The sequence below is a fragment of the Nelumbo lutea genome, chromosome 8, assembly GCF_056320005.1.
Source record: "Nelumbo lutea isolate HS-2025 chromosome 8, American lotus-T2T, whole genome shotgun sequence".
NCBI classification, from domain to species: Eukaryota; Viridiplantae; Streptophyta; class Magnoliopsida; order Proteales; family Nelumbonaceae; genus Nelumbo; species Nelumbo lutea.
The window spans coordinates 17,960,044-17,980,919 of NC_142691.1; the positions used below are offsets into that span (position 1 = coordinate 17,960,044).

Here is a 20,876-nt window from a genome sequence, read left to right on the forward strand (position 1 = left end):
AGGTCTTAAGCAATGGGAATGCAGCCATAGACGAAATGATGCTATTCTTGAAATGAGTTATCACTCAAATCTAGCAGTCTAGGGAAGTCTAGGTCCTTCAGCTTTCTCAACCTTGACAAGTTTTCAAGACCTGGGTAATAGTGCAAAATATGAATTTATGTCCAACCACCATGTTCACACAGAAGAGCACTAAATCAAACTTGGAGTCAATTGCAGAAAATTTTTGTTATCCATAAAGTGAGATTTTTACCTTTGTTGTCCATCCAACCACCTTACCCATTGGCTATTCAGTCGATCGAGCCTTCTCAATTCTTCAAATGGCAGCAACAATTTTAATTGCAATTTACCAAGTCTGGTAGCCTTTAAGTTAGAACACTCGTCCTTTCTTGCTGTTATGTTGTTGCGCATAATCCTTTCCCTCACAATAATCACTCGCTTTATCATACCAATATGGAAGAGAAGAACAGGGTGGACCATTGAACAATGTTAAGCTGTAATAGAGTAATCCTCTCTTCCTTCAAACACCCCAGACCACATGGCCCTCCAACTGATCCAAAACTAAAAGAACTCACAACCACATCTGCTACTCCATGACCACTACTGAGATGAGAACAGTCCTTTTTTGTTTCTTTTGATAACTTATTCCTTACAACCACATAAGCACAGTAATGCCACATGGAGCTTCTGGTAAACAATGGAAAATAGGGAAATTTTAGAAATTGTCAAATAGTATAGTGAGGAAAAAAAATTTAAGTAAATTTCCCTTCTTTCCACAATTCTCTTCTCGTTAGTTGATCACCTAGGTTCATACTCTTCAACAAGAAAAGAGGGAAATTGCTGGAACCGAAATTAGGGATGATCATTTATGATCTGGCCCGCTGCGGCTTCTTGCCTCAGTTACCTGGTCTGTAAATTTTCGTGCGTGGTGGAGCCATATTTCTATCAAGCCCAACCTGGCCCGGAATCTCATCAAATCTGCACACAATCTGGGCCGAACTTGGGGGCAAGCAAGCCTTGGGCCTGGCTGCCTGGCTGGTCCGTATTGATCTAGAAACTATTGTAATGTGGTATTTGACGAGTCTTTTTGCATGGTCTTTTGGACTTTTGCAAGTTTAAAAGATTGAAAGTCGGTCTTTTTCTATTTAGCAATCAAAATCTAGAAATATGAGAAGACATATATATAGAAAGACCCAAAAAGACTAAAAACACCAAATCTTAGGAAGCTTCAAATGAAACTTTATGGTCTTTCTGCATGATAGATAGCCTCTAAATGCATTTTTAAATGCTCAGTAAACTGAATCACTTATCAAACGGTCTTTATCTTTAAAGACAATACCCTAAAAGCTCAATATATGTCTTTTGGCCATCTGAGTTTTTAGATCTTTTTGAAAAAGGCTTGCCAAATGGCACCATATAGATACTACTATATCTTCTATACATGTATAATATCTTACATTCTTTTCATAATATTGTAGTACCTTACATACATGGTATAATATTTTACTAAATATATATTTATATAAATGCAGTGTGTATGGCATGTATATATGGTATTATATATTATTATATATATAATAACTTTTTAAATATGTTTTTTTATGTAATTATGAACATAAATTAAAATTTTAATTAGAATTCATATGGACCAGCCTAGATGTCCAACTCAGCCCGGCCCAAGTCTGGGCCTAGGTTTGTAGTATCAAGCCTGAGGTGTGGGTGGGGCCAGGCTTGGGGAAGCCTTAATACTAGTGATACCCTATAAAATGGGTGTTGGTGGAAGAGGTTGATAAGAGAAATGAGTAGTGATCAGGGAGAGAGAGAGAGAGAGCAGTTGATGGTGCCTTCGTAGTGTCTTTGGCTTCTAGAAGAAATGTTTGTTGTTAGAGCAATTTAAGGGTTGTTTTGTAACATGGATAAAAAATTGGTGGATGTGGACTTTTCCACACCACACTACAGTGGCAAGGACAAATCCACATTACACCATAGTTCATAATTGTTCTAAACTATAGACAGACTGTGTAGATCAGTCAAGTCCACACCCATAGTGGCGGTTTGTAGGTATTGTGTAGAATGGTTCATACCATACTTTTTTATTCTATGTATCTCATATGTAGTTTATAAAGTGATTCACACATTCAATCATAAATGTGTAATACAATTTATATGATAAATAAATTGGAAAAAGGCATAAATTAATATTAACCAATAAATATTTATTTGATCAGAAAATGTTAATGAAATCATTTAAAAATAAAATGAAAATTATTATTTTATTGATAAAAGGTTAATATTTAAGTAAAGAAAATAATGAATTATTGTAAATTGTAAGAAAAGCATAACATCAAATTATGGAGCAATGAGTAGAGTAGAACAGGAGAGCTTTGCTTGCAATAAATAGACCTATGCTGGAGAAGTTTTCAACCATAACAGGAGTGAAAAATAGTGTAGGGCAGATGTACCATATCAAGAAGAGTGAAAAATAATGTGGACCTAATGTATCCACGATATTTGTGTAGAGGAGATTTTTTGGTGTGAATAGGGCTAGTACATGATATATTATGGATCAGTCCTGTCCATACCAAACCAAATGTCATGATCATCCCATGGCATGGGCTGAAATTTTCCATCCACAAGATACCACAATTTCAACAAAGTTCAACTAACAATAGACAATAGAGGAGAATGATATGATTTTCTTGACATGAAGATCTAGTGTTTGGTAGGTCCAAGTGACAATATGTGATGTGGGTATGGGTGTGTTCAATTGGATCTTAAAAATGGATCAGTTCTGAACTAGATATCATCTTGGGTATAGAATTTTCCGATGCTTTGCAACTCTCAAACTCTATTTGATCACCTCCCCAACCCAACCCAAGGCTTCAAATGTTGGTTCACATTTTCTTTAATCACTCACCATTTATGGCATAAAAACACATTAAAAATACAATCACTTGCAAGCTCCACATTCTTGTTAGAGATGTACTAGCGTATCACATGAGAAGGAGGTCAATCATCAAATTATTGCACAACTTTTTGATTCATCAAAATGGTCACCATTTCTTAATCATTCTCAACTCCGTATTTGAGTTTTCCACAAAGTGATGAAGTGATCCATGCGAAGCTTTTTATTTTTTATTTTTTAGTCCTTTTGCCTTCCAAAAAAGACCTCAATTCAAATCATTTCTTCATATTCATTTTACAGTTACTGGCTTACTAAGTGTTTCCCTTCTACTAGTTATTCCTGCAGACCTGTACCTTTACTTCGTCCGTAGTTGTGGAAAATTGGAGGCCATGAAAACACTTGATCAGATATCAAACTAATATTAAATTAATATGCAGCTAATATTACTACTTGAAAAGTTGTTAACATCAACCAATGGACCAACTTTTAGTGAAATTTTCTCACTTTATTTCTACTAGGCAAAAAATAATTACACTTTCAGACTTGAGGGGCTTTCAATTAGTAGAGAAATCTTTCCACCATGGCTAGCCAAGGAACTATGTCTTCCACGCAAGACACATGTTTTCCTTTGCCAATATGTAAAGTGTGCAAATAATAATTCATAGATGAAGGTTGTCAAAGTTCTAAGAGATAGCACTTTATGTAAGAGCACCGAATCTTGGGCTCGTACGAGTACTGGGGGATAATTGGGACTAACGTCAAGTTTGAGAATGCTTATTTGAAAAATAATGTTTTATTCAAATAAACACTTATGACTTGTGAGCATATAGTGAAAAAGCACTTATTTTAAACAGGGGTAGTATAGATGTTTTCAAAATGATGTAATGGGCCATGATGGTCTAGAAAGGAAATAAAAACTTAAAATAAGCCCAAATCTTGAGCTTCTTAAATTAATAAGCATTTATTCTCAAGGATTAAAGTATTGGTATCAGGTATCATATCGGACCACCCGTATACGGACACGGATACAGATACAATTTGGAAACGCATAGATACGGACCAAAAATGCATATAAATTCTACAAGCATATTAATAACATTATTTTTAAGATCAAAATAGCCATAATTAATGTATATATACATAGGAATTGTATATTTTAAAGCTATATGTGAAGAAATATACTACAATTAATATTGTGGGATGCATAGAAATCATAAAATTTTGTTGATATTGTATCAATCAAGAACCTTCAAACATATTATATATATTTTTAAAAATTAATACATGCACAAAACTATTATTATGATATTTTCTTTTGAATTTCAATGCACAAAACATATGCTACCATTATATATGAATTATTATGTCAGTTATTTTGTATTTCACTATTTTTAATTTTTGATATTAATCGAAAGTCAACTAAAAATTAATTTTCAAATGTTTAGTTAATAATATTTTTATTTTTGTAAACAATAAGCACATTATTATAAAATGTAATTAAAACTTTATAAAAATATATAATATTAACTTAAAATATATCAAATATATTAAATTTTCTAAGATACACATCATATGAAAATTCATAATTTTTAACTAGTAAAATAATTATTACATTATTAATAATTTTATTTCCATAAAATTTGAGATAAAAAAATCATTTTTTTGATATAAATGTAGATTAATTAATTTGACAAATTCAATTTATATATATTCTCGAGGTTTTTGTAAATAATGTTTTTATTTTTATAAATAATATATATACTTTTATTTAGTTAAAATTAAAATATTAATTAATAATTTATAAAATTTTAAGATACATGTCATGTTCAAATTTATAAATATTAAGTGATAAATTAATTATTCTATTAATATCTTTTTTCATATAAATTTCTTGAGATTTAACAATTTTTGACATAAATGTGGATTTAAGAAATTATTTATTCTATTAGTTTATAAAATACTAGTTTTAAATGCTATTTTTTTTATTTTGCTGGAATTGTTAAACACAAATAAAAATCGGCTTAGTGGATCATTAAAATAACTTTATAAAGTTAACTTTATTTATATAAAGTTATTTTATTTTATTAAATTTCATAAGATGAAAATTGGCTTAGTGGATCAAGTGCGTAGTTAAGGCTTTAACGTTGGGTGATTTGTGTTTGAATCACGCTAGGCGCATTGCTTACAAATAAGCACGTGCGCCCAAACACATTGGCCATATCTGTGTGTATCGGTTCGATACATCATGATACAGGCTGATACGAATGTGTATCACTCTGATATGCATGATTCAATGGATACGAGGTTAATCGTAGCGTCGTATCCCCTCTGACCGATACCTATACAATACGTCTTGTATCAATATTTAAATCCTTATTTATTCCAATCTTACTTCCCAAACACAAATAAGTGCTTACAGATGTGGTCCCCACCAGAAATAAGTGAATAAACACTTATTTTTAAGCTATCCCAAACTTAACCTAATATTCAGGGGTGCAAATTGGGCACAGGTTTAGGTTGGGGTTTTTGCCAAAATTTGAATTGGTCCAAGCTGAATGTTCAAACACAAAGCAGTGTAAAATGCTAACTTAGACCAGTCCAATTTCCACCCCTACTAACATTAAGTTATGGCCCTGCTATACATGAGATGAATCAATAAAGTACAGATTGACCAAAACCAATAACAAACAACAAGTCCAAATACAACAGCTAGATGGCCCACTAACAGGTCCATTTTATAAAGCTCAATAATACAAACTAGCATAGAAAACAAAAGTCCAGCTACTTGCAATCAGATTTGAACAACTACAGAAGTAGAAAGAGGGACATAGCTTCCCTGGATTACCATTGAGTGATACGCCTTTGTGAGGTTGTTAGTGAAGTATCTTTCATCTCCATCGCCATCCGGCATGATGAAGAAATAATCATCAAAGGCTACAACTTAGGGCACTCAATGATAAAATTGTTATGAGAATTTCAAATATTCCACTTCAAATAACCAAAAAATAAAGAAAAATCAAATTCATAGCATTAGAAGCAGAAAAGCATGCAGCAATGCTCAATCCCGTAAGCAAACCATAGACTAAATGAATTAGAAGAAACATCCTTTTCAAAACGAGAGTCAGTAAAGCTTCCAAACTTGTACCTAGATCACCATCAATCGGAAGATGATGATTGCTTGATGGATAATTTGCAAATTGGGCATGATTGCACCAGAGCAACTCCTCTTTTACCCACAGGCTAGTCATCCGTGCATAATCTCCATACTTATTTAGTGAGAAGAACTAGATTGAAATAGTGCAAGTAGAAGCTTGAATCCAGATTATAGTGCATAATAGACAAGCTTGATCCAGTTTATGAAATCATTCAATCATATTATTAAGCGTAATAAGTAGCCACAATATTCCGACATTAGTAAATTGATGTAAGAATTTCCTTGGTTTATGATTTAGAGTTGTTCGATAAGTCTTTTTTAGAAGAACTTTTGGTAGATCTGATAGTAAAAAGACAATGTGAGCTTTTGTTTAAGATCTTAGTAGCTTGAAAACCGTTTGGTTAAGACATATCATTCTGTTCGTCTTTCTGTGCGAAGATGAGTTGAAAAAAAAAAAAAAAAAAACAAAAAGCTCCATGGAGCTTCCCAAAAATAGCCCAAAACAGATAGTCATTTCGGGCTTGTGGCTTTCGATAACTAGATCTTTCTCCAATCAAATGAGAAAAGATGAAAATGCGGGCTGCCAAACTTCTAAAAATCCAACAACCCACACGAAAAGATGCATCAAACAGGGCCTTACTTCTCTCAAATCTTTCCTAATAAATAGAACAAACAAATAAAGTTAACAAGGCAGTAATCTAGATGCAAAATTGGAAATATTTTTGTATGAAAGAAAACCACATAGTTGAATCTTAAGCCATAACTCTATTTCCAAGAAAATTACAATAAATAACTCTAAACTTTGAGATGAATGAATGGAACAAACGATGAAATTTGGATTTAGTTGTCTAACAAGACTAAATAGTAGATAGTTTAGTGATTATGTCACATGGAGATTTGGATAGGGTAGTGTAGGAACTATATCATCATTATCAATTGATACTATCGTTGTGCATCAAATGTGCATTTAATTTGGATACTTCTCTTCAAGATGGGTTGTAAGGTGAAACGTATTCCATGGTGAGAGCAGGAATATATTGATAGTTGCATGTTACCCTAGATTATATTTGCATTGGATAATGACTAGGTTATTAGAGTAGCTTAATATAAAACCACTCTTTAACTTTCTAACAATTTCTGAAACCTCCCCTAAGATTCAACAAGGTTTCAATATTGAAAATACTAACATCCCACTTCTAATAGACATGTAATAGAAATGCTTGACCTAGTGTGGAAGAGGTGAGGGTTTTCAATGTACCCTTTACTATATAATCTAGTTGTATGATATGTAAATTTATATATATTAATCATTTCCATTCCTTGTAACGGTTTTCATGCATGCTAAAGTATATAACAATTTCCTTTGGATAAAGAATCTTTATGCTGTTGGTTTGTGCTGATCCATGAGTAATGTAAGAGGTTAGGAAATGTTGGACTAGTTGCCTTAATTTACTTTGTCATTTGGATTAGAATGTTTTTTCTACTGCTTTGCATTTCTTTTTTCTAATGTCAATCTACATATGAAGTGCACATCGAAACATAGGGTTTACTTTTGTATTGTGTCGGGCATCTTGGCATTTCTCATGGATTAAAATGAAGGCTAAAATTGCAAATCAACCCAAAGAGAACTTAGTTTATAACCTATGCAACCTTAAACATACTAATTTCTAGGAGCCTAATTGCATGTTCTTGAATCTCAACAAGTATCATAGAACATCAATTGTTAAGTGTAGATTAAGAATACTAGTATTATCATATAATTTATCAAAATAGATTTTGTTGAAATTTGCGTATGAGTAAAAGTAGAGGAGAATCTCACATCGGAAAGGAACAAGAGGTGCAAAGGATTTATATATAAGAGTGACCTATAACCAATAGTTTAAGCTTTTCAATTGTATGTGGTGTCTCTCTCTTGTGCATGTACATGTATGAGCCCCCAGTTTCAATGATTACTCCCCTCAATATACAACATTTGGTATCAGAGCCGGTTGACCAAACTCATTATTTTGACGGGTTGACATTTGAGTAATGAAAATCTAACCGTTACTCTACCAAATTAGAGCCATCCATTGTGTGCAGCATAACGCTGTGAGGTTTCATGGAAGTAAATGCCAAAGGTAAAATAAAGATAGACTTCTTTTTTATTATTTATCATACTTATGTTCTTTTCTTAGACTCAAGAAATGAAGCTTATGGATTAACCTCCCTAAAGATTTAAATATTTTTAATTTTGATCATCAAGACATTCTTTTTGTTTGTAAAGGTATCAAGAATTTGTGTGCAGGAGGAAGGTCCTCTATCTAGTAGATCTAGTGTAATGCTAATGGTGCAACCCATGAAGCAGCTAAGGGAAGCTTAAAGTGGACTTCTTTGTGGTAGAAGTATAGAGTGTTGTTATTGGGGTGCTGATTTTTATTGCTTTGGTGTAGTTGGTTTTAGTTTCCTTTCTATTTTTTCCCTTTCTTTGTGTTTTAGTGTTGTTGAGTTGTCATGTTTAGATGCAGCCTGGTTGGTTTGTTGTATTGGTGTGTTGGTGTCATTCTCTTGCCAGTGTTGTGTTGCTCTCTTCTTGTTGTTTATTTTGTTTTTTCTATGTTTAATGAAAATATTTTCTAACAAAAAAAAAAGAAAATAAGCTCATTGAAGGATGTCTATTTTTTACAATAAGATGTATTAATAACTAGAAGGCTTGTTCACATTGGTGGTTTTATTAGACATAAATCCCCAGTGCTATCACTTATGGTACTTGGTGGTGAAAGCTTATTTTCTTGGTTTCACAATTCAATTAGTAGACGTGTTCCTATTATGTTAAATTCATTTGATGTTGTGTCAAACTTTTAGAATCATAACCGTATAAGTTCATGGTATGCTAAGAAAGTTGCTAGAGAGATAGCCTATACTCTTCAAACATGACCAAGATTGGAAGCTGAGCAAACTTGGCATCAAGGATAGATGATGTTTTCTTCCATAGTTTTCAAAAGATGAAATTGCTTTTATTGTTTTTGTTCAAATGATTTTTCCAGTCTCTTTCTCATTTTATAGAAGTGGTTGCAAAATATGGTAGAAGTTACACTGATTGTAATCTACTAATCTTTGCTTAATTACTTTTCAAATGAAACATATATCAAATAATTGCCAAGCTATGTCTAACCTGGTCTTATCTACAATCCTCCACCCCAACCCCTAACACAAGGTTAAACTATTTTATAATCCCAAAATTAGCAAAAAAGAGTGACAGTTAACAAACCTGACTAATTGACTTGTAATTTTCTTCTCCCTTGATGTTTGGTGTTCTTTGTCAAAATGGTGATGCCCCATATATATCTTAATGCAGCTTTTCTTTTGTGACTCTCCATAAAGAAGATGTTGTCCTCAATGAAAATTTCCTTAATTGAGGTACAATATTACAAATGCAGATAAATAGGTGTTTTTGTCCTGTTTGGTTGGGACAAATAACAACAACCAAAGTTGAATTGTTTGGAATTGGCTAAACAGTATAATTGGAAGAAAGTTTTGATTTTCTCTGATGCCAAAAATGTTATTGATTTTCTGTCTTTTGGAGGCCCTTTGCTGCCTTGGTCTCTAAATTCTGTCTTGGACACAAGCTGCTCTTTAAACTTAGGACTGGATGTGGACCCCGTTATTCTCTATTTTGATTAATGTTATTTTGTGTTATAAAAAAAAAAAAAAAACTATTCAATTGTTTGGACTAAGATTTTTAGTGAGCTCATAACTAAATTTTGAGCCAATGCTCTATTTTCTAGATACTCTCAGTACAAAAATGTTTAGGTGCATAATAATCCCCTCCATCATTTTTTTTATCCTTACCTTTATAGAGTGGGAGCAAGAGCACAAGGAAACAAAACACATGAAATAACACTACAATAATGTTTAGGTGCATAATAATCAATAGACTGTGGCATAAATAAATAAATGACTAATTATTTTTTCTAAGCCAATTGATTCTATCAAAAACATAATATATATGAACTATATATGATTTTAATGTCCAAAGATTTAGTGCATTGGTGACTTACGGAGATTGTCCAGGGCAAAGTAGTAGCAGGAAGTGAGACAAACATCAATGAGATAAAACCACAGACGTCGCCAATAGGGGTTTATACAGAAGACTGTAGCCACACCCAAGAGCACTACATTGTAAGAAGCTACAAAGCTCACAATGAAGGTATCCATGTCAATGGAGCTATTGCTTTCTTCTTCATCATTAGAAGTTGGACCTGTTGGTGATGCTTCCCTAACCTCACTAGTGCAATTTTTCTGTAATGGTTTTTCACAAAGAAGAGGGTTGCCTTCGCAGCTGCTTTCCCTAAATGTCGCAAACTGCCCTTTCAATTCTGGAATCTTTCCTGATAAGTTGTGTGCCACCGTGAAAGTCGATAGAGAGTATAGCTCTATCATCTGTGGAGGAATGCTCCCAACCAAATTGTTGTAAGAAAGGTCCAAGCTCTCCAATTGCGTTAGGTTTCAAAACTGTTGTTGGGATGTATCCACTTAGACGGCTCAGGTGGAATGTGTCCCGTTAATTGGTTACATGAGAGATCAAGTCCCAACATGAGTTCGAGAACAATGCCCGTGTAAACATCATACCTACATTTTGTCGTGAACTCCACTTGTTCTACGGTGCTTTCATAAGTGTGATAAAATTGACTGGATTGAGCTTTATGTAAATTGGGAGAAATATGTATCATCCACATTATAATCTTTTGGATTAAATCTATCATATATGGTGTAATATGGATCTTCTGTCCTTTGAAATGTAAAGATTTTCAAGCAAGAGGGTATAGGACCAGAAAGATTATTGTGAGAAAGATCCATTATATTTATTATGCTCAAATGGCATATCTGGATTGGAATGCTACCTTTCAACAGAAGAACTCCCAATGATGAAAGACTACCAATCCATGTTGGTAGACTTCCATTTAGCAAGTTATCACTCAAGTCCAATGTCACCAATCTGGTGCTTTTAGAAAAAGCTTCTGTCATTGGTCCTTCTAGCTTATTCTTCCCAAAGTGTGCATACTCCAATCCCCATGGGCTGAAGCAAGATGGGATCGAGCCACCAAGATTGTTCTTGGAAAGATGTACAAATGAAAGTTGTTCAAGTGAACAGAAGCTAGCCGGCAGTGGCCCTTCAAGCTGGTTGTTAGCCATGACAAGTGCCTCTAAGTATGATAAATTCCCGATCCATCCAGGAATCCTACCGGCGATGTTGTTATTGCTTACATCCAGTAATTCCAAAGCAAAGCTATTAGACAAGCTAAACGGTATGTTTCCTATAAATTTATTTCCATCCAGAAGTAAGAACTTCAAACCGGTTAGGTTAGAAACTGTTGGAAGCATTTGACCATGCAAATTGTTATTTGACAATTTGAGGGCATTTAATCTCGAGCATCCCGTGACCAAGTTCATTGGAATTTGTCCTGATAAAGAATTGCTAGAAAGATCCAAAAGTTGCAACCATCTCATGCTTCCAACAGATAAAGGAATTTTTCCTATAAAAGCATTTGATGGCATTTGCAATGTTATCAAGTTAGGAAAGATAACCCCAATATTATCTGAGATGTGACCATGGAGATGATTATCGGAAACAACTAGAATAGACAAATTCATTAAAGAACGACACAGAAGAACAAGAGTGCCTATGAAGGAGTTATTTATTAAATTCAATATCTCTAATCCCGCATTGTTCTCAAGCAACCAAGCGGGGAATTGTGTACTGTGTGAAACTTTCTAGGTACAGCATTTTCAATTGGCATGCTGGAATCAGAGATGGGAAGTCAGTTTCCACTTGAAAAAATTGTTTATTATCAAATCGGAATACTTCTAGTTTGGAAAGATTAGCCAACGAGTTAAACGAAAAAGAACCTGGGAAGTGAATGCTTGAAAGATCAAGGTACTCGAGCGAGGAGAGACCATGAATGATGGACGGGACAATGTTTCCATCCAATTGGTTGTAAGACAAATCCAACACCCGGAGGGTCGTCAAGTTTCCTAAACATGAACCAAGATCACCCACAATGCCAATGCCATACTCCCTGTGACTGAGACCTAACTCCTGAAGGTTATTCAGTTTGCACAAACCTGCAAACAAATGTATACATATAATTAAGTAATTCTTGTCATCATCAACATCATGTCATCATTTGAGTACTGGTTAGAAATCTATTTTAAAGGAGAACAAAAGCTGTATGGATTTTCATGAAGAACATAAAGGTCTAGAAAAAAAAAAAAACAGAAACTAAAAACCATTTCTCTACTTCATCACCATCGTTTATTCCCCAAAAAAGAATGGTTGCATTAATTATCAAATTAATTATGAGAATCACAAGGTTTTCAATTATAGAATCAGATGTACACACGTGATATCATATATTCCCAAATCCAAAGATAGTCCCCATAGTAAGAAATCATACCTTCAAATGGTAGTCGAGTGCCATTAAGTCCTTCAATATTAACCATGTGTAAGAAGTTAATAGAAACCATTTGCCCTATATTCTGGAGAAAATCATAGCTGAGTGTAGTATAAGACAAATCTAGGAACTCCCAACTCACTCAAAGTGCTCAACTCCATATCAAATTGAAGAAAAAGAAAACAATGTTGATCATTGGTGGGGACTAAATTAATTAATGCAAAACCGAAATTGAACCAAATTAAATATACACTCGATATCAACTTTTGGCATAATGCACACCTTGATCAGTAATTGGTCCACTCAGATCATTTCCACCGAGATACAATGTTTTAATATTGGGTGCAAGAAGACCAATATACTGAAGAGTTGTTGTGTTGAAATCGTTATATGACATGTCAACAACCTCCAGCTTTGTCAGCCTTTTATTACCTGAGAGTGAAAACAGAATGTGCCAAAAACAAATGTTGTTCCTTATTTCACTGTTGTCAATAATGCTAACCAAATTTCTCAAATACAAGATGTAATGCTAATCAAATCCATATTTTACTCTGCTTTGTGTACAATGTAATACCCAAAAAAGAAACAAGAATAATTTGTTAAAACGGATGATTAACAGGAAGATACTCATTAGAAACTCCTCGTCTTTCCACGCTTGATATCAATAATGCAAGGAGAGAGAATTTATGGTGCAATAGTAAAATATACTAGCTAGTGTGATAAGTAACTCCATGCCACAAATATTTCTCTACTTTTTGTGGACTTCATATTTGAAAAATTACAAATTGTTGCCTCGCAAGGAAAAGAGAATCTGCATCCCCTCGAAGCAGAAACAGGGGGTTTTTGTTTTGCATGAATCTCAGGGTTCAAAAGAAGTATACAGCTAGGCCTTTTAATTTCTTCAATTTATTTTATCTTTTGATTATAAAGTAAATTAAATGAAGCCACTAACGAGGCAGTTAGATTTGGTATATCCGCTAGGAAAGGTCCCTTTCATTCCATTCCCACCGAGAGACAGAGTCTTGAGGGATTTGAGGGCTCTCAAGTACGTAATAAAAATACTTGTGTCAAAGGAATTGAATGTTTAATTTATAACCCTGAGGGATCAAGTGCTTAAGGCCTTTCATTCCATTCCAATTGAATGTTTAATTTATAATATCGAACTCGGTCAAAGGTATATATGTACCCTACATATATACATATCTGGTCCATACATTAATTCTCTAGGCAGAGTTCTCGTGGGCAAGAGATCCACGGCTCACGAGACAGGGACTATATAAGACTGTAGTAAAAAGGATTCATTCTTTCGTCTTTTGTTTCAACGGGTCCACAGGACAGGGACTATATAAGACTGTCGACTCCCACGGCTCCACCATTTAGAATATTCTCTCTACTAAAATTTATTTTTTCTTTTTTCTTTTTATATTTTTTCCTTTTCCTTTGGAGGGAGGTATTGGATGGAATGATTGTCCTTTCATTGTCTATTACTTCTTTCGTATTGCAAGTTCCTATCATGTGATTGTTTAATTGTTTTTTCTTAACTTCCAAATTACCCATTTTGAAAAAATTTCAGCGTTTTTTTTTTTTCATTTATTACTAGTTTAATTTGTAATAATTGAATGTTGTATTTGTTGCAATGCTAGGTTTTCATAAAAGCTTAATTTATGGTTTTTTTGTTGCAATTTTTATTTTATAGAAGTTTCTTGAGTATGTAGTTTGATAAATTAACTTAGTTGAAATCTGAAAGTTTACAAGGGCTTTTATTGCAAATTAAAATTTAAGGGCATAATTGCCACTAGCCTGCTAATAATCTATAATTTTTCCAAAAAATCAAAACTTCAAGATAACAAATTATGCAACGTTTTTAGATATCTTGCTCTAGGTATACTGCTTAGGAGCCCATTTGGCAATTCTTTTCGCATAGTCTTTCTCTGTTTAAAAGCTCGGAAGACCGTTTTTCTGTCTTTTCCCATTTGGTTTGCAAAAGATTTAATCGCGAAAAGATGGAGGGCCAAAAAAACATGAAAAGCCCATTTTAGGCTGATTTTGGGAAAATCCAAGTGAAGTTTTCCGCATTTTTGTTTGCTTTATTTTTACGCGGAAAGATAAAGTGATAGCCAAACTAGCTTCAAACTACTAAGATCTTCGAGCAAAAAACTCAATGTGTCTTTTAACTGTTAGAGCTATCAAAAAATCTTCCCAAAAAAATTTCCAAACGGCCCCTAAAATTGGAATTGAACCCCGACAACAACATATTCATATTGACTGGGATGTAATGAAAAGTAGCAATCAATTGTTGGTCTATTGGCTTTGCTAGTGCTTTTGCAATGGATAGGGGAGGGGTGGTGGTATTACTTTTCTTTGGAAAGCTCCTAATATGTGCTCTCTGTTAGATTATTCGAATAATCATATTAACGTGCAGGTATGTGATGATGAGAATGGTCCTTGGAGATTAACGGGCTTTTACGGTTATCCGGATAGAAGTCGTAGGAGGGACTCACGGAATCTTCTTCGTGCTATCTGTGCTTCTTCTAGGTTGCCATGGTGCTGCATTGGAGACTTTAATGGCATGCTTTCTCCTGAGGATAAGTGGGGCAGATTGGATCATCCTAACTGGCTTCTGGTTGGGTTTCATGAGACTATTTCAGATTGCCACCTTCATGAGATTTCTATTATTGGCTCTTGCTTCACATGGGAGAGAGGTAGAGGGACTGAGGCATGGGTCCGGGAAAGAATTGATAAGACTTTTGCTTCAGAAGAGTGGTTGGGGTTATTTCCGGATGCAAAGCTTCAAAATTTGGTTGCTCCTATTTCAGACCATAAGCCAATCCTATTAGAAACAATGAGTGTTTCTCATGTTCATCGTAAGTTGCGCTTTCGCTTTGAAAATGGGTGGTTACAGGAGCCAAGTTTGAATAAAACGGTGAAGGATGTGTGGAGTTTGTTAAGGATGGGCGATGTTTCTTCTCGTTTGGATCAGTGTGGCAAAGCTCTTGCTAAATGGGGTTCGGGTCTGAATCAGAAATTCACCAGGGATATTGCTCAATGTAAAGCAGTTATTGAGAGGCTCAGGGACAGAAGTATTCCTTCAGATATTGAGACTGTTAAAGAAAAGAAAATTGAACTTTTAAAGCTTTTAGGGCAGGAGGAAGATTATTAGCGTCAGCGTAGCAAGAGATTTTGGCTTCGCGATGGTGATGCCAATACTAAATATTTTCACGCGGCAGCATCCACTAGGAAAAGGACCAATAGAATTTTGAGATTGATAGATGATGAGGGTAATTGGCATGATGATCCCAGTAGTCTTTGTCAAGGGGTCCAGGATTATTTTCATAAGTTGTTTTCCTTGTCTTCTAGTCATGCTATTGATGGTTTCAATTTTGTTATTTGTAAAGTTTCAGACTCAGACAATGAGAAGTTGTTATCTCCATTTTCTTTTGAGGAGTTTAAGGAAGTTGTTTTCCAAATGCATCCGAACAAGTCCCCAAGTCCGGATGGCCTAAATCCAACTTTCTATTAGAAATTTTGGCCCTTAATTGGTAAAGATATTTTTCAAGCTGCTGTGTCTTGGATTTCCAGAGAAGAGTTTCCAGCTTCACTAAATGACACTACTATAGTGCTTATTCCGAAGTGTGAGTCCCTAAAAACTATGAAAGATTTGAGACATATTTCTCTTTGTAATGTGTTGTATAAGATTGTCTCAAAAGTGCTTGTTAATCATCTTAAGGTTCTTCTTCCTAACATTATTTCGAATGCTCAATCTGCTTTCGTGCCTGGGAGAGCTATCACTAATAATGTCTTGGTAGCTTTTGAGCTTATTCATTTTATGAAGAGGAAGCGGAAGGGTAAGGTGGGTGAGGTTGCTCTCAAAATAGACATTAGCAAGGCTTATGATCGGGTGGATTGGCAATTTCTCAAGCTTATGATGTAGAAATTGTGTTTTTCTGACAAATGGATTAGGTTGATCATGCTTTGTGCCACTACAGTTTCCTATTCTGTGGCCTTCAATGGCATGGAGGTTAGGCCTATTATTCCTGGTAGAGATCTTCGCCAAGGTGACCCGCTTTTCCCTTATTTATTTATTTTATGTGTTGAAGGCTTATCTGCTTTGATGTACAAAGTTGAAAGAGAAGGTTTGATTTTTTGTTGTCGTATTTGTCGGGGTACGCCTAGTGTTTCTCACCTTTTGTCTGCAAATGATAGTTTTTTCTTCTTCAAGGCAGAGGAAAGGGATTGTAATGCCATGAAAAATATCCTAAAAGTCTATGAAGAAGCATCAGGGCAAGCAATCAATTTTCAAAAGTCGGGTGTGTTTTTCAGCTCAAATGTGCCTCAAGATGTGAAGGCTAGAATGACTAGCGTGTTGGGGGTTGTTAATCCTATTAACACAGGGAGGTACTTAGGCTTGCCTTCTCTGATAGGTAAGAAGAAGAATAAAGTCTTCAGATTTATCAGGGATCGTCTATGGCAGAGATTGCAGGGTTGGAAGAGTAAGCTTTTGTCTCATGCGAGTAAGGAGATTTTAATTAAATCTGTGGCTCAAGATGTCCCCTCCTAGTACATGAGTACGTTTATGATTCCTACCCCTCTTAACAAAGAGTTGGAGAGAATGATGAACTCATTTTGGTGGGGTAATTCCAACTCTAATGGTGGGGGCATTAAATGGCTTAGATGGGAGAAGCTTTGCTTAAGGAAGGAAGAGGGTGGTATGGGGTTTAGAGATATGCAAGCTTTCAACTTAGCAATACATGCGAAGCAAGGTCGGAATACCCTTTTCAACCCAGATGCTCTTGTTTGTCGTGTTTTCAAGGCTAAATACTTCCCCAAGGGGGATTTTCTAGCAGCCCAATGTGGGCATAATCCAAGTTATACTTGGAAAAGCATCTAGCATTCTCGCATTATTTTGGAGAAGGGTTGTAGGTGGAGAATTGGGAATGGGTAGCATATCCGTATGTGGAATGATCCGTGGCTTAAGGAGATGGGCAATTTTAAGGTTAATTCACCTAGAGTTGAGGGGCTTGAAGATATTGTGGTTTCGAACCTACGGATTCCAGGCCACAAGGAATGGGATGTCGAAATGATCCATGAGCTTTTCAGCCCAAGGGATGCTAGTGCAATTTTGAATATTCCCTTGTCTTATGCTAGTCAAAAGGACCAGCTAATTTGGCATTTCTCACCAAATGGGGTATATTCAGTAAAGTCAGGATATAGGATTGCAAGGGATCTTAATACCACTATCTCTCAAGCTGTTATTTCGGGTGGATGGGATAAGTTGTGAAAGATTCCTATTCCACTTAAGGTGAAGAGCTTTGTTTGGCGGGTTTGTAGGGAGTGTTTGCCCTGTAAAGACCATCTTGCTAGGCATCATGGCATCCAGTTAGATACTTCCCGTCATCTCTGTAATACTAACGTTGAAAGTCTGAGCCATATCTTGTTATCATGTCCGTATGCTCAAGCTTGTTGGTCTAAGGCTGGCATCAACATAAATGTGTCGAATCACACCTCTTTCGCTGATTGTCTTCTTGAGTTTTTAGTATAAACTAATTATGACAAGTCTGGACGTGCTTGCATAGTTTTGTGGAGCATCTGATCATGTTGTTACTGGGAGTTTGCACCTTCTCCATGATTGGAAACAACCTCAAATACAGAAGCGGTTGGGCATGGCTATTAATCTTAACCACCAAGGTGACGGTAATTGGCGTGCTCCTCCTCCTAGTTCCTTCAAGTGTAATGCTGCCTCTTTCACGAGCAGCAACCCCACTAGGTTTGGGATAGTTATACGTGATGAGCTTGGTGCTTTCATGAAAGGTTACACGTCCACAGTTCCTGGTCTATTCGTTTTGAAAAAAGGGAAAGTAATGGCCCTTATAGTAGCAATTAAATGGGTGACTAGCATGGATATCCAGAATGTGGTATTTGAAATTGATGCCCTAGTAGTATGGAAAGCCCTTCGTGCTCCAGCTTCGGACTTGTCCGAATTTGACTCCCTCGTTTATGAGTGTTTCTCGTTATTACAGCAAGGTGTAAACTTCTCAGTGGCTTGTGTCAAATGGCAAGCCAACACCATGGCCCACAACTTAGCTAGGGCTTCTTGTCATTTCGTTAATCCTTGTATCTGGCATGAACCTCCAGTGTTTGTGGAAGACTTACTTATTTGGGATATTTCTGGTTGATTAATGCATTACAGTTTATTCTAAAAAAAAAAAAAAGATTATTGATCTATTACTCGAGAAATTTCATGCTAGAAACTCTACTAAAACGTGGTTTAGTAGTATTGAGCATGGACAAGGACATTGACGCTGTAGAGATAATACTTTTTTTAGTGGTGGTTGTGGGTTCCCTCGTCACAGTTACAATGGCCTTTAAGCTGAGCCGTACGTGAAGTTTGGTCTTTAAGCTGAATTATTCCATATGGTTTTTTGTTTTACACAGAATATAATTAAGGAAAAATTGAAGTTCAGTACCCTGTACTTTTGTATAGTTTCTAAGTGTTTAAAATGTATCAGTTTAATCTCCGCCGTTAATACCATCAGTTTCTATCAAAATTGAACCAAATTATCCTTCAATACTGTTTATCATTTTCTTTATCAAGAATCAAAATTGAATCAAAGCAATAGATGAATTTTTGACAAATTATTTTTTTCTATTGGATGGTTGATAAAGAAAATTAAATGACACTTGAAGGATATTTACATATTTTTACATGCCATTTAATGACAATTAACGATTTTATACTAAATTGGCACGTTTTAAAATTCATGGACCAAAGTAAAATTAGGCCTAAAGTGTAGAATACTAATCTGTAATTTTCATTATAATTAATAATACTAGCAGTGGTCTATCTTATCTTATAGAGTTCATTGGTCTTCCCAGTAAGACAATAGACATTTAAGGGTCTACGCATCAATAAAGATCATGAATTGTAATATATTCTTTTATTCTTTTTTGAAAATGCCCAGAATGATTTCATTCATTAGCATCATTCAATAGTACAGGCATTAGAAAGTCAGGTGGGAAAAGACCAGGTTACAGCCCTGGAGTTATTGCAAGCAAGCTTTGTAAAAGCATGGGCAACTTTATTGCCTGTATGAACTGGCCTAAAAGAGACAACATAAGACTGAAAGTCCTTCAAAAGGTCCCTACAATCCGAAACAATGGAGAACAACCACCATGGGGTGCACAGATGGTCATCCAACAGGGAAATTTACAAACCAAACTGAGAATGGTTGTGAGCACCGTCCACATTAACCTTTAATTATGAGGGGTGGAGGAGGAGGAGGACACCAAGAAACTTCTGGGAGATTCACCACAGGTGTTGGTGTTTGTTCTGAGGCGTTGCTTTCTTTTAGTGAATCAACTCTTCAATTTGAGCATTAAAGGTATAGCAATAAAGGAAGAGGGTTTTAGAGGGGAATTTTCCACGGCAACTTTACATCTTACCTTCCAATAATGACAAAGAATTGAAATGTATTCACTTTTCAATCTTTCAAGCATGAAAAATAGAGGTATTGCCTCAATATACAAGACAAGTCAATACGTACACATTCAAATGGAGCGCATGCCCATGGGAGATGTATGGACTAACCACAAGTGACCGAATACCTTATCTCATTCAGACGAGTGAGTTGATGCTTGAACACAACTTGTGTCAATGGATAAGGGCTGTAGAGATGATGCTTGTAATTAGTGGTTGCTGCGAGCTCTCTCGTAATAGAGTTAGAATGGTCTTTGATCTGGACCAATCAATCAAAAAGTAAGGCTTGAGTGCTTGACTTGCATGGAAACAGTGAGTCATCTACCACGTCTGTGACGGGTTACGGGTATTTTGATTTTTATTATTCTGTTTTTGATAGGCAAATGATCTTCAAAATTTAGATCGCCACGAAATAACACCATCCACCACAATATTTTTTAAGTATGTACCCTAACCTAGACGTGTAATGTGGGCTGGGCTAGTGCCAGCCCGCTTCTGTGGGCCGTGCCTGAACGGAACCCCCCGAAAAGGGAGTCTGCAACAGCCAAGGGCCTGGCCACACTTCGACTGGAGATTGATTTGGCAGCTTAAGGTGCCACACCACTTTCAAATCTTCACGTGGAAATTCTTGTGGGACGAACTTCTAACCAAAGAAAAATGCACACAATGGCTGGTCTCCATGGACCAACTCTGTTCATTTTGCAAAGTAGAACCTGAAGATCCACATCATTTATTTTTCACCTGCCCATTCGCACGGGATATTTGGTGTCAAGCTCAAGTAGGCTCAACCCAGACTGCTGGCCCAAGCAACCAATACATAATAATAGTCTTAAACAAGTTGCTGCTCAATGCTCATACTATTGCTCAACGTTTTCGAACCGCCGCTGACCCGGACGGTCGGATCAGTCGAGCTGG

At 35.6% G+C, this 20,876-nt stretch overlaps 2 protein-coding genes across 2 annotated transcripts; both read left to right on the plus strand.

The window, feature by feature from the left end:
• The first annotated feature begins 14,864 nt into the window (after positions 1 to 14,864).
• On the plus strand, positions 14,865 to 15,647 carry LOC148843099 (uncharacterized). The gene has a single exon (XM_088959368.1). It carries the CDS (start codon positions 14,865 to 14,867, stop codon positions 15,645 to 15,647), a length of 783 nt encoding a protein of 260 aa, XP_088815494.1.
• A 489-nt stretch (positions 15,648 to 16,136) lies between these two features.
• LOC148843100 (uncharacterized) lies at positions 16,137 to 17,375 on the plus strand. Its single transcript, XM_088959369.1, has 4 exons — positions 16,137 to 16,393; positions 16,448 to 16,542; positions 16,711 to 16,998; positions 17,086 to 17,375. Exons 1-4 carry the CDS (start codon positions 16,137 to 16,139, stop codon positions 17,373 to 17,375), a joined length of 930 nt encoding a protein of 309 aa, XP_088815495.1.
• Positions 17,376 to 20,876: the final 3,501 nt, after the last annotated feature.